The following is a 14,033-nucleotide window of genomic DNA, read 5'->3' on the forward strand; positions in this document are numbered from 1 at the left end:
ATATATATATATATATATATATCATCATTATGTTCACTTTCACATACGCATCGTCTCTAAAGAAAGTGGTCTGAGACTGTGATAAGTCAATCATCTGTAACCCATACACAATGGGAGATGTGAATATTGATATCACAGGAGCTGTAATTTTACTGACAAATGATTAGCAGAGATAGAGAGATTAGCTTTATTTGTCACATGTACATCAAAACATACAGTGAAATGTCATTTGTGTCAAATCAGTTTAGTGAGTATTGTGCTAGGCAAGTGCTCCCTCACTTCCAGTGTCATCATGGCATGCCCATATCTTTGGGATGTGGTAGCAAACTGGAACACCCAAAGGAACCCACATGGTCACAGGGAGAACATACAAACTCCTTACATACAGCATTGGGAATTGAGCCCTGATGTTACAGATGGCACTATAAAGTGATGCACTATCCATTACTGACTGTGTTGCTCCTTGGTACATGTTTTTCATTCTGTTGGACTGAGAGTGAAAATTGCAGATTGTATATTTTCATACCAGTTTAAGTAAATCTTTTTTGTGAATGCTGATGACGTTGTCATGTGTATAAGAGACACCCAGAAATTAATGTTCCCTTTAAAGAGAATCACCCCTGGAATTACCTTATCCGATTCCTTGATATTCAAGACTTCAGCAGGAAAATAGTATGAGGCATTCAAAACACACACAAAATAATTTTAATGTTCCCTTGCTAATTAATAGCAAGCATCAGTGCATCTACATTTTAGACACTGGAGTATGTACTAGGGTAGATTAAAGAATTTTATAGTTGCATTATGGCCTTAGGATTTAGGTGGTTCTGTTGATTTTGAGAAATTATATTCTCAAGTAGTAGGTATGTCCCTTTAAAAAGTTCTGATCTTGTATGTTATCAAGCAACTTACAAAAATGAATGCTAAAAGTATAAATGGAAACATATTAAGTATTAAGGTGAAGCGCATGGAGTCTCTATAACTGATACGCAAATAATGTTGAGCTGTTAAACATTTGTGGCTGAAATTTAAATCTGTATTTAAGGGATCATATTCACATTGGAGAATGGAGAATTCACAATTTCTGAAATTTGGAAGTTGAAGACTTGTATATCATCCTATATCAACCACGCTGCACCTTCTAAAAATTTGTACAGTTCGGGAAAGTTCTGTACTGTTATAATTAGTTTTATCTAATAGGAATAGGTATGATATGATCCAATATGGATCCAAAGAGAAAATCCTGGTTGTATTCACTGATGTCACTACAATGAGAGGCACATGTGTAGCATCAACATCTATTAATGTGCAGACATATATATTAGTGAATTGATTATATAGAATTTATCATTTCTGAGGTTGCTGCATTGACAACATGATGATAGGCAGCTTTGCATCTGCTAAACGAAGAAGGGAGTAATTTACTGTAATGTTAAAATAAATCTGGAAGCTCTTCACGTATCCATTTAAGATGGAGTTACTGTTTATTTAAATTGCAGTTAGAATACTTCTTTCTTCATGTTGTGCCCCCCCCAAAAAAAATCGCAATGATGATTGCTTTTGTAATTCTTTCTTTCATTGGGATCTGGCGTTTGTTGTCCATTACTTGCCCATCCCTGGAGAAGGTGGTGCTGAACCATCTTCTGAACTGCTGCAAACCAGCTGATCACGGTACTGCTGGGTAGGGAATTCCAGAGTTTAAAACCACTGATGATGAAACAGTAAATTCTCCAATCTTAATGCTGTGCTATTCAGGGAATCTGCAGATGAAGGTGTTTCCATGTATCTGAAACCCTTGCTCCCCGTGGTAGAGGTTCCTAGTTTGAGAAGTGATGTTGGAGAGTTGAATAATTGCACTGCATTTTGTACAGAGTTTCACCTTTAGTCACCTGTGCTTTGGTGCTGGTTAGAGTATTAAACATCTGGGTTGCTTTGTCCTGGTTAGTATTGAGGCTCAGTGTTGTTTGAAGTGAGGGACCAGGGAGGCTAGTGCATATAAGGAGTGGAAAAGGTGTATGTGTCAGAAGTTGAGTTACTTGCTACGCAGTTTCTGTTCTGCTTTATGGCTGTGGTAAATTTCTGGTCAATGATGGCTCCAGGTTTGGTGGGTTGGGGAAATGATGATGGCATTGCCATTATGAGTCCAGGGTAGATGATATGATCAGACACTTTCGTGTTGGTGATAGCTACTACCTAGCTCCTGTGTGATGCTTCATTCACTAGAGAATTCCAGGTAAAATTTCATTTTGAACAACATTCACCAAATATTCCTACTTCTGACTTGTGAAGAAAAGAAGATCATGGATGAAACAGCTAAAGATAGTTTAGGACATTGACCTGAAGGCCTCCAGCAGTGATCATCTTCAGTAGGACCTGGAACAACCACAGCCAATCTTCCTTGCATACATATGTACAACTCTAGCTTTTGGTGTTTTATCTCTTGGTGCCCATGTACTTCAACTTTACTCTCAACTTCTTGATGCCATATTCAATCGAACGCTGACGATATTAAGTGATGAGCTCTGGGGATGAATAGCCATGTTGGTACAAAAACTGGATTTTGGTGAGCTAGTTGTTAGCAAGTTGGAAAGCATTATAATCACACCAGCCATGTTCAGCTGAATATTGAGAGTATATTGACTGATTGTTGGCTGTTAGCAAGATTAGTTTTACAGACATGACATACCTGTGCATTGTGGGCATCTTTCACATTGTTGTATAGATGCCAGTGCTCTTCTCATACAGGAATAGCTCAGACTGATATACAGATAGTTCTGGAGTGAAAACTTTTAGCTGGAAGGTTGTTGGGTACAGTGTCCTTTGTTGTAACTAATGCTGTCAAACATTTCTTAATATAACAGAATACATCAAATTCTCTGAAAAGGGGATTCTGTAATGTTGGTGATCTCATAAGGAGGCTGGGCTAGATCATTTACGTGATTCATCAGCACTGTCTTGATGCAGCTGATGCACTTAATCACAAAATGATATAGGCTAAATAGCTGCAGTATTTAGCTGCATTTTCTGCAGTAAGGTGCAGCTAACAGCAGATGAGAGAGATGAGTTAATTTTTTAGGTGATTGAAAGATGAATGTTGGCTAAAGTACTTGGAGAGTGCTGTTTATAAATTAGTATAGTCAAATTAATAATGGCTCGTCCCCATTCCACAGAAATCAAGTGCTGGTTTTGTCCTATTCCGAGGATGGAATCTTCTACATTCTTCAAATAGCACCAAGTTATGATTGTGGTGCTATTATTGTCTGGTGAACCCTCAGCAGCCTTGACACCTTCTTCCAATACCTCTGCCATCTGGCTTGTTGGGATTGACCAGACCTGATTCCATTCTCCTAAGTTAGCCTTTGCCTTTCTCTTTCAATAGCTTGGCTTCTCCAGTTCACAGACTCTGCCTTTTATGCTGTGCTCTCTCTACCAATGACAAGGATAATTTGTAATTCCCTCAACAAATCTATTGCACCTCCTTTTATATTCTACCTTTAAACAAATTTACATTTGTTGGGGCATGGAGCAGGGAAAGGGAGAATTGTACCTCCACAAATACTTTAGATATTCTTCAGTTGTGCTTTGTAAATATTTGATGTACTGATTAATAAATAATGATTTTTTTCCTCCGTAGTGAACTACTAAATGTAAGTAAAAATGCTTGATCTTGTGTTTTTTAAAATAGACTAAACTGGAGATCCAGAAGGCATTGGCGGAGGATGCCACAGTCTATGAATATGACAGTGTTTATGATGATCTTCAACAGAAGAAACTGGAAAACAGCACAAAATTACTGACTGGTCCAAATAAACAGGTAGATGTACCAACTGTCAAATAATTTTAGACTTGTGCAGTTGAGGTTCTCTTGTGTCTACCACATCCCAAACCAGTTCTTGGGATTTTGCACATCACATCTTACCTCTTTCTTTAAGAGCATTTGATTAATATACTCACAAACCAGCTAGCTGGGGACATATTAAAGTAAAACATGCCGTTGCACTTGTACGTTTTACTTGACAGAGTCTGAGAGCTAAATTAAATACTGCAAATACTTAGAATCAGATAGATCAGAAATTTTAATAGTTAACTTTCCAGCTCAGTGGCCTTTTCTGATATCCTTTCCTCTCCACAGCTGCTCCTAACCTGCTGAGTATTTAATGTTTTATGCTTCCTTGGAGGAAAATCTCATATATGTCTGCTATTGTACATTAGCAACCAGATAATTTTTGGTTAAGTAATTGCTCTTTTATCAGTTGGCAGTAAACGTTGTGGCCCCTGCCCATCCCCCACATGAGTCATCTGTTGTCGGCACCCAACCAACACATATTCCACTCTCCCCTCCTACCCCTCCTCACAGTCCCCCACCCTGCTCTCATGACTGTACCCCTTCCCCACACGAAACCACCACGGTGGGCTTCAGAGCTGAACAAGTGAGAAGACAGCTGAAACGTCTGAACCCAAGCAAGGCTGCAGGCCCGGATGGTGTCAGTACCAGAGTGCTCAAAGCCTGTGCCCCTCAGCTATGTGGAGTACTTCGCCATGTCTTCAACCTGAGCCTGAGACTCCGGAGGGTCCCTGTGCTGTGGAAGACGTCCTGCCTCGTCCCTGTGCCGAAGATGCCGCACCCCAGCGGCCTCAATGACTACAGACCGGTGGCGTTGACCTCCCACACCATGAAGACCCTGGAGAGACTTGTTCTGAAGCTGCTCCGGCCTATGGTTAGGCCACACTTAGATCCCCTCCAGTTCGCCTACCAGCCCCGACTAGGAGTTGAGGATGCCTTCGTCTACCTGCTGAACCGTGTCTGCGCCCACCTGGACAAGCCAGCGAGCACTGTGAGGATCATGTTTTTTGACATCTCCAGTGCGTTCAACACCATCCGCCCTGCTGCTCTGCTGGGGGAGAAGCTGACAGCGATGCAGGTGGATGCTTTCCTGGTGTCATGGATTCTTGATTACCTGACTGGCAGACCACAGTACGTGTGCTTGCAACACTGTGTGTCCGACAGAGTGATCAGCAGCACTGGGGCTCCACAGGGAACTGTCTCATCTCCCTTTCTCTTCACCATTTACACCTCGGACTTCAACTACTGCACAGGGTCTTGTCATCTTCAGAAGTTTTCTGATGACTCTGCCATAGTTGGATGCATCAGCAAGGGAGATGAGGCTGAGTACAGGGCTACGGTAGGAAACTCTGTCACATGGTGTGAGCAGAATTATCTGCAGCTTAATGTGAAAAAGACTAAGGAGCTGGTGGTAGACCTGAGGAGGGCTAAGGCACTGGTGACCCCTGTTTCCATCCAGGGGGTCAGTGTGGATATGGTGGAGGATTACAAATACCTGGAGATACGAACTGACAATAAACTGGACTGGTCAAAGAACACTGAGGCTGTCTACAAGAAGGGGTCAGAGCCGTCTCTATTTTCTGAGGAGACTGAGGTCCTTTAACATCTGTCGGACGATGCTGAGGATGTTCTACGAGCCTGTGATGGCCAGTGCGATCATATTTGCTGTTGTGTGCTGGGGCAGCAGGCTGAGGGTAGCAGGCACCAACAGAATCAACAAACTCATTCGAAAGGCCAGTGATGTTGTGGGGATGGAAATGGACTCTCTGACGGTGGTATCTGAAAAGAGGATGCTGTCGAAGTTGCATGCCATCTTGGACGATGTCTCCCATCCACTACATAATGGACTGGTTGGGCACAGGAGTACGTTCAGCCAGAGACTCATTCCACCGAGATGCAACACAGAGCGTCATAGGAAGTCATTCCTGCCTGTGGCCATCAAACTTTGCAACTCCTCCCTTGGAGGGTCAGACACCCTGAGCCAATAGGCTGGTCCTGGACTTATTTCCTGGCATAATTTACATATTACTATTTAATTATTTATGGTTTTATCACTATTTAATTATTTAAAGTGCAACTGTAACGAAAACCAATTTCCCTCGGGATCAATAAAGTATGACTATGAAATACAGATCAAAGTTTTAAGCAGATAGGCCATTTTAATATTGGACAATGTTTAATAGATTTAGTAGTTAGTACGACTTGCCTTTTTCCTTATCCAATGAATAACTATTGCCTGGGATGTTCAAAGTGGATGGAATTTATTTGTAGAAAATGTCGATCATCTCTTGAGGTATAGATTTCTTCGCAATGTATTGCTTTAATATCTATTACCCTTCTAAAATGTTGAATTTTTTAAAATCATGACTTTATTATAGAGATATTTAACAAGTCATGCTTATTTGCTTTTACTTATCTCCACAATATAAAATTAGTTTAAAATGATTTTAAGCCAAATTTTGCTTAACTGTGGACATTGTAGTATCTACTTAAAATAATTAGTTTACAATCAGAGAAAAGTACTAAGCTCAGAGTTCGGGAGGAAAATACACTGATAAAGCACTGAGAACATTGGCAAACCTCTGCAATATACTATTCCTGCAAGCTTTTTAAATTTTTTTTTCAAGTTGGGAAGAAATGTAATTTTCCTTTGTGGTAATTTCTAGAAATTATGCATTTTCATTAAAGAAATTCAATAAATTGTGTATATCCTTTGATTGCATGAAAGACCTTGAATGAATTTTCCAATGTCAACCCTTATGGACCAGTGTTTAAATTATGTTTAAAAACTGATTTTTTTTTTTTGAAAACTAAACTACTTGTTTTCCCCAATACTATCCCTCACAAAGTCCAAGTACATTGACAGTCTGATGAGAGCTGTCGATGAACGCAAGAAGGAGCAAGATAGAAGGATGGAACGGAAAATCCAAAAGGAACGCGAGGCTGAAGGAGAGAAGTACGAGGACAAAGATGCATTTGTCACTTCTGCTTATAAAAAGAAGCTCCAGGAAAGAGCTGAAGAAAAGGAACGAGAACACAAGGAAGCAGCAATGGAAGGTATATCGTGTATATTGGAGTTGGTATTCGTTATATTATTTTCACGTGTTAAGATTCTCTGAAAAGCTTGTCTTGCATACTTTACGTACAGATCAAGTTGTTAGCGTATCGAGATAGAGCAAAGTAAAACAATAGCAATGCAAAATGAAGCATAAAAACTACAGAGGAAGTGCAGCACAGGTAAACAATAAAGTGCAAGATCATAACAAGGTAGGTCAAGGTCTATCTTATCATACCAGATGTCCATCCAACAGTCTTATAACAGAGGGATAGAATTTGTCCTTGAACCTGGTGGTATGTGCTTTCAGGCTTTTGTATCTTCTGCCTAATGGAAGAGAAGAGCAAATGTTTGGGGTGGGTGGTGTCTTTGATAATGCTGACTGCTTTACTGAAGCAGTAAGAAGTAGAGGTCGAGTCCATAGAGGGGAGGCTTTGCATGTGTTTGGAAGTTGTATAGAGTGCTTTGGCAAAATGGGTAATATCAGTCAACAGGATTCTGCCATGGTTCAAGGGAGATATTAAGAGTAGTCATAGTCATACTTTATTGATCCCGGGGGAAATTGGTTTTCATTACAGTTGCACCATAAATAATGAAATAGTAATAAACCATAAATAATTAAATAGTAATATTTAAATTATGTCAGGAAATAAGTCCAGGACCAGCCTATTGGCTCAGGGTGCCTGACCCTCCAAGGGAGGAGTTGTAAAGTTTGATGGCCACAGGCAGGAATGACTTCCTATGATGCTCTGTGTTGCATCTCGATGGAATGAGTCTCTGGCTGAATGTACTCCTGTGCCCAACCAGTACATTATGTAGTGGATGGGAGACATTGTCCAAGATGGCATGCAACTTGGACAGCATCCTCTTTTCAGATACCACTGTCAGAGAGTCCAGTTCCATCCCCACAACGTCACTGGCCTTACGAATGAGTTTGTTGATTCTGTTGGTGTCTGCTGCCCCAGCACACAACAGCAAACATGATAGCACTGGCCACCACAGACTCGTAGGACATCCTCAGCATCGTCCGACAGATGTTAAAGGACCTCAGTCTCCTCAGGAAATAGAGACGGCTCTGACCCTTCTTGTAGACAGCCTCAGTGTTCCTTGACCAGTCCAGTTTATTATCAATTGGTATCCCCAGGTATTTGTGATCCTCCACCATGTCCACACTGACCCCCTGGATGGAAACAGGGGTCACCGGTGCTTTAGTTCTCCTCAGGTCTACCACCAGCTCCTTATGCTTTACATGAGAAGATAATCCTTTATCTGTGGCTGTATGTTCTTCTGTCTTAATATTTTGTGTTCTGAAGGAGTTACAGATATGAGACACTTGAATACGTTCCTTTCCTCTCCAGACTAAAGTGTACAGTTTAAATGATAAATTAAGTATCTTGGTTTGTCCTGTGAATTTATTAAAATGTCCTCCTTTTCTTAGCATTTTGTAACAGTAAACTAGGGTTAGAAGGATTACTTTCCATTAATTACTGCGAAACGTGTCAAGTTAGCGAGATGCAGGCTCCTGAAAAATAATAATTTTCTTTTTTTTTGGCATGTGCCTGCGTGCGTGCGAGTCTGTGCGTGCGTGCACGTCTGTGCATCTACGTGATGATGTCTTTTTCATGGGTTTTTACAAGACCCAGAGCGAGAGAGAGAGTGTGTGGTGTGCCACTCCTGACACAGACATTTTTGCATTCTTTTTCCCTTTTTTTTTTACGAGGTCGAGTTGCGATCTCGACACTCAACCCGGCGCGGATGGAAAGCGTACTCGGAGTGGACCTGACTGGTTTTGAACCCGGGAACCTCCGCTTCCGGGTCTGGCGTCTATGTCATTGCGCCACCAGCCGGCCCAAATAATAATTTTCCAAGTAACACATAGAAGAAGTTATCCTTCTTGACCAAACCTCTGCAGATTATTGATTGGTTAGAAAACATGTATTTACTATTTCTATGTTTTGTTTTTTTGCCAGCTTCTTTGGATGTAACTAAACAGCGAGACCTTAGTGGTTTCTACCGGCATTTTTTGAATCAAAAAGTGGGTGAAGAGGTTATTCCAGAATGCAGCATTCGTGGAACCAAGGGGTAAGATGCATAATTGTACTGGTGCTGAAATCAAGTTATCTGATTTTCAAGTTGATTCAGAACTTGAATCAATGAAGAGCTTATTCAAAATATTTGGCTAACTGTAACCACAGAGAACAATTCAGTCAGAATTATTTATGATAATTGCTGCTTTCCAGAAGTGAATGCTACTGATCCTTTCCACGTTATCTTTGTGCTTAACTAATAATTGTGAAAAGAAAGTTTTTCTCCAGCGTGCAGAGATTAGCGGAGTAAGAATGGAATTATTCAACGCACTTATTGAATCACTGCAGCTAATGGCGTGCAGTGTACTTGGTTTATTTTTGTTTACGTTAAATGTGCATATAACTTGTGATTCTGCAGAGAACCATGCTGCAGATGTTCCTGTAGCTTGTTTCAAATAAATCTTCTAGAATGACTATGCAAGGGAAGGGGTCAAAGGCAGTTGTTTCTCAATCAGCCTAGTCCCCAAACTGGAAGTGTACTGGCTGATCCCTACACAGACTGGGCTTTTGACCAATCTGATTGACAACTGACAATTCCTCCTTATCAATGGTGATTGGGCTACAATTAAAACTTAATAAAATTAAGAACCACTTTCATAAAAATATTCAGTCACTCTGCTCACATCTAATGTTTTATAAGTATTAATAGTAAAGAATAATTAAAGGGCAGTCATTGTGTGTTTTATTTTAATAATGTAATTATGTACATATGTATATTTTTGACCAGTAGAGGAAGAAATTGAATAATTAATAATTAGTTAATATGTTCATGAAATCAATATGCAAGATTAAATCTAAAATAAAGTGCCTATTTACTACTACATTGCTAAAGCAACTCAGTCGATAAATCCTCACACTCACTACTAATCTGACCCATGCTGCAGTAAGGAATTAAAATAGAAGAGAAATCCAGATTACTATAAAACACCATTTTATCAGTTTGCCATTGATAATCTCCTTGCCTCTTAATCACAAGCAGTTCATGGCATGGGGAAGTATTGGTATTGCGATGGATATAGATTTAATTTCTGGTCTCCTGTGAATTCCTGCTTTCAGGATCAGTTTTGCAAAAGGAAGTGCAAATTTTCCCTTTCCCAATGAGGAAAATTTGTACGACCTCAAATGGTTTGATTTGTTGTCTTAGAGGATTTTAATTAATGTGCACCTGTTAGAAGTATGGATGCAATTTATTTATTTTTAAATGACAGGATGACTCTTATGCTTCATATTAAACTGTAAAGTATAGATAAGTCTGTCTTAAATTATTTCCAAAAATGAAAATAGTTTTTGAAAATGTGTGCAGTCAGCTTTAATTGTTCAATTAAGTATGGAGTTCTCATGAACTTTCTGATTGGAAAGTTCTACCCCTCTGAGGGTAAAGTTTTAAAGACAGAAATTGCTAAATAAAGTTGTGAAAATACAGCTGTTTATGATCTATGCTTGTTGTCAATATAGCTGAATTACAGCAGTCATCTGTTCCTCTGTGTAGAGTGTTACGTAACCGGCAACAATGAATATCAATCGAGACAGGTTATATAAAACAACCAAACAGGGATAAACGATAAAAAAAACGAAAACCTTAACCAGAAGTTAACCGCTATGCAGCCGTTCAACAAATCGTCACTCGGCCCTGGTTCTTAAAGCGTTAAATGCGAAAACAGTTCTTAAAGCGGTAAAGTCAGATATAGTTCTTAAAATGGTAAATTCGAAAGTCCACTGGATTTATATGTTCAATTGGGAGAGACTTCTCCGGAGAAGAATTTCTTCATAGACGCGACTTTCCTGCTGGTTCTGTCCAAAAGAATCACGATGCAGTAAATAAACAGTTTAAAACAACTGACCTTAATTTCTTTTAGAGAGAGCAAACCTTTGCATGAACCCTTTGCTCTTTTGGCAAGAGTTATCTTTAATGCAGGTCGCTACTCCTTCAATGAAGACTCAATAAGGTCGATCCTTTGTTAAACTGCCGAACGATACCGACTCCTCTCAATCCTTCAGGTCCTGTATTTTGATAAAGTCTTCACTTTCCTGCACTACTGCTAGAACAAGGTACATCAACACATCTAGCAAAAATTTCGGTCCAGCAATATTGCAACAGAACGTAACAACCGTTTAAAAAATGAAATTGCGTCATAAAAACAAATATGCAACAGAAACAGAGACACAGTACGTTCTAGCTGGAAATCTAAAAACTAAAAACTAACTGTGTCATCTGGGGTCTTCCCTTATATACCCATGGAGCACATGTCATCACGTGACCTCATCGGCGGGAAAATTACATCAGGTGACCTCCAAAAGACCATTACATCATTCTCACAAAAAAAAAACACAGATCTCCTTGAGGTATGTAACGAGAGATCCACTTGTGTAGCTGAATTACAGCAGTCATCAGTTCCTCTGTGTAGAGAGATTCACTTGGATGGCAAACAAATACATTCTCACTACCTAACCTCAGATTTCGCCTGATATATGAAGGAAAGGATTTGTAGTGAGTCGAAATAAATATCCTGGTGTGAACCTCTTGTTTTGTTTTGGTTTGCTAGGAAGAAAATCCTTACATGTTTCATCCAGGGAATCTAGTACCTCTGGACATATTTGTATTAGACCATCTGGAAATGTAAACCTCTTTTAGTTAAATTAATTTGGAAATAAACACTCTGGTCTGTTCTTAATGTGATCATTAAGATGTTGAGAGTTTTGAATGAAAAGTTATGCTAGGAAAGAATGATTCGTGCATATATGCTCTCCACATAATTAAGATTGCTCTATTGTTCTATTATTCATGTGAAATCCAGTCCACAGCAAAACTTGGCTAGCACTGACATTTTAAAATGTGCTTCAGAATTGGCGAGTAGAATGGAAAAGAGTATGTTTTTAAGACTGGCATAGTAACTCGTTCCTAAACATTAGGCAATGTGTCAAACAGGATCAATTCAGTCCTGCAGTGTTAGCCAGCACTGGGATGCGATGTCAGCCTTGTGTCTTCACATCATGTTGCAATCACTATGGATTGAACTTTAATGTAGCTTTGTGTGAAGTGCTGGAATAGTTGGTGAGATATTGTTCAAGTACAACAATATTTGATTGGGAGAGTGGTCTTAAAAAAGCAGGCTTGCAATTATACCCAATGATCCAGGATTTAAGCTGTATGTTGAATACTGCAGGTTTTATTGAAGTATGTGACTACCACTAGAATTACTGTTGCATGGGTTGGGCGTACACTTGTGTTCTTGTCAAGACACTGGCTAACTTGCATTTGTGAACTTTATTGTGAGTTGTTTTTCCTCACTTTTTTTCCTATTTCTTTCTGGCAGCTGAGCCTAAGTCCAGCAGTTGTACAATGAAGATAATCATCATCCATTCAGACAAGAGGAAAGAAATTAGGTTAACGTGTTTTCTTTGGTGCCAATGTGATGTACTGTGTAATAGGGTTCTTGAATAGATTACTTGATAACTGAGATGAGAAATTCAGTAATGCTTTAAGGCAGAGTTATTTGACAAATCATGTAGCTATACTACTGTATATACCAATTGGTTCTAAAGTCTTGATCCTTTCTACGTACTCTAGATTTGGAAAGTGAAATGTGCTCCCTACAGAGAAATAATGTCAAAAGTATAAGCATTAGATAGATTTTCATTTATTTGTTTTAGAAGGGCTTAATCATTTCGACATGTCCTGACATGTCAGGCATGTGCTTGATGAAATGAACTGTTGGGTTATGTGAAGCTCCAGTATGTCAGTTTTTAGTTGGATTTTCCTGTCTGGGAGGAAAGAAATTGCCTGTTGTCTGTATTTACAAGCAGCTGCTCTGCAGCAACATTCTCAACTTACCAGACCAAATCTTCCTTCGTAATGCACGTTATTATTTTCATAGGATATAAAAGAATTATTTTCTAAGCTTGAACGTTTTTACAAAGTCAGAAAGCTAAAATATAATCCATTTCATAATATTAATGTTATATATCTTGAATATGTAATTTTCCAAAATGAGTGCATTTAAGAAGCATCAGTGTAATCTCTTGTATATTTGAAAGCATCTTGCTTTAAAGATTCTATCATATTTTCGATTTGATTGTAGTTCCTGAATGAGAAAAAAAATTTCAATCATGTATCATGCTTAAATCACTTTTAAAATTGGAATATTTCTCAAGATGTAGATATTTTAACATTTAAACAAATGTTGAAGTTATCAAAATTTGGAAAGATGAACACAAGATTCTGCAGATCAACAGCAACACACACAAAATGCTGGAGGAACTCAGTAGGCTGGCAGCATCTATGGAAAAGAGTAAACAGTCGACTTTCGGGTTGAGACTCTTCTTGAGTCCTGAGAAGGCCCTTGACCTGAAATGTCAACTGTTTACTCTTTTCCATAGAAGCTGCCTGACTTGCTGAGTTCCTCCAGCATTTTGTGTGTTACTTTGGATCTCCAGCATCTGTAGACTTTCTCGTATTTGAGATTCTGCAGATGCTAGATATCTTGAGCAGTGCACACAAAGTGATGGAGGAACTCAATAAATCAGGAAACATCTTTGGAGGAGATTAAAGAGTTGACATTTCAGGCTAAGACACTTCATCAGGAGTGGAAAAGGAGGAGGCAGAAGCCAGAAAAAGTAAGTGTTTGGTAGGGGTGGGGGGAAGAAGGGAAGGAGTACAAGCTGGCCGATGATAGGTATGACCAGATGAGGTGGAAGGTGGGGGGAATGTAATGAAGTAAGGTGGTGATAGATGGAAGAGATAAAGGGTTGAAGGAGGAGGAATCTAATAGGAGAGTGGACCATAGAATAAAGGTGGGGGGGGGGTGAGGGGAAGAGAAATGGAGAGAGGGTAACCAGAATGAGGATTGGGGGAAAAAAAAGAGAAGGGAGAAGAAGTAAATACTGGAAGTTAGAGAAAATAATGTTCATGGCAACAGATGTAAAGGCTATCCCGGTGGAATATGAAGTGTTGCTCCAAATTGAGTTTGGTCTCATCGTGACAGTAGACGAGGCCATGGAGAGACATGTTGATTATTGAAATGAGTAGCCACTGGGAGATCCTGCCTTT

General features: G+C 39.4%; 1 protein-coding gene across 1 annotated transcript in view; it reads left to right on the forward strand.

Annotated features, from left to right (window-relative positions):
• nsrp1 (nuclear speckle splicing regulatory protein 1) overlaps positions 1-14,033 on the forward strand; it is a 55,924-nt gene that overhangs the window by 40,320 nt on the left and 1,571 nt on the right. Inside the window, exons 4-6 of the mRNA XM_072243058.1 lie at positions 3,686-3,814; positions 6,694-6,901; positions 8,870-8,981. Coding sequence (XP_072099159.1) covers positions 3,686-3,814; positions 6,694-6,901; positions 8,870-8,981 — 449 coding nt within the window. The remainder of the gene's footprint in view (positions 1-3,685; positions 3,815-6,693; positions 6,902-8,869; positions 8,982-14,033) is intronic.

Source organism: Mobula birostris, chromosome 25, assembly GCF_030028105.1.
Source record: "Mobula birostris isolate sMobBir1 chromosome 25, sMobBir1.hap1, whole genome shotgun sequence".
Lineage (NCBI taxonomy): Eukaryota > Metazoa > Chordata > Chondrichthyes > Myliobatiformes > Myliobatidae > Mobula > Mobula birostris.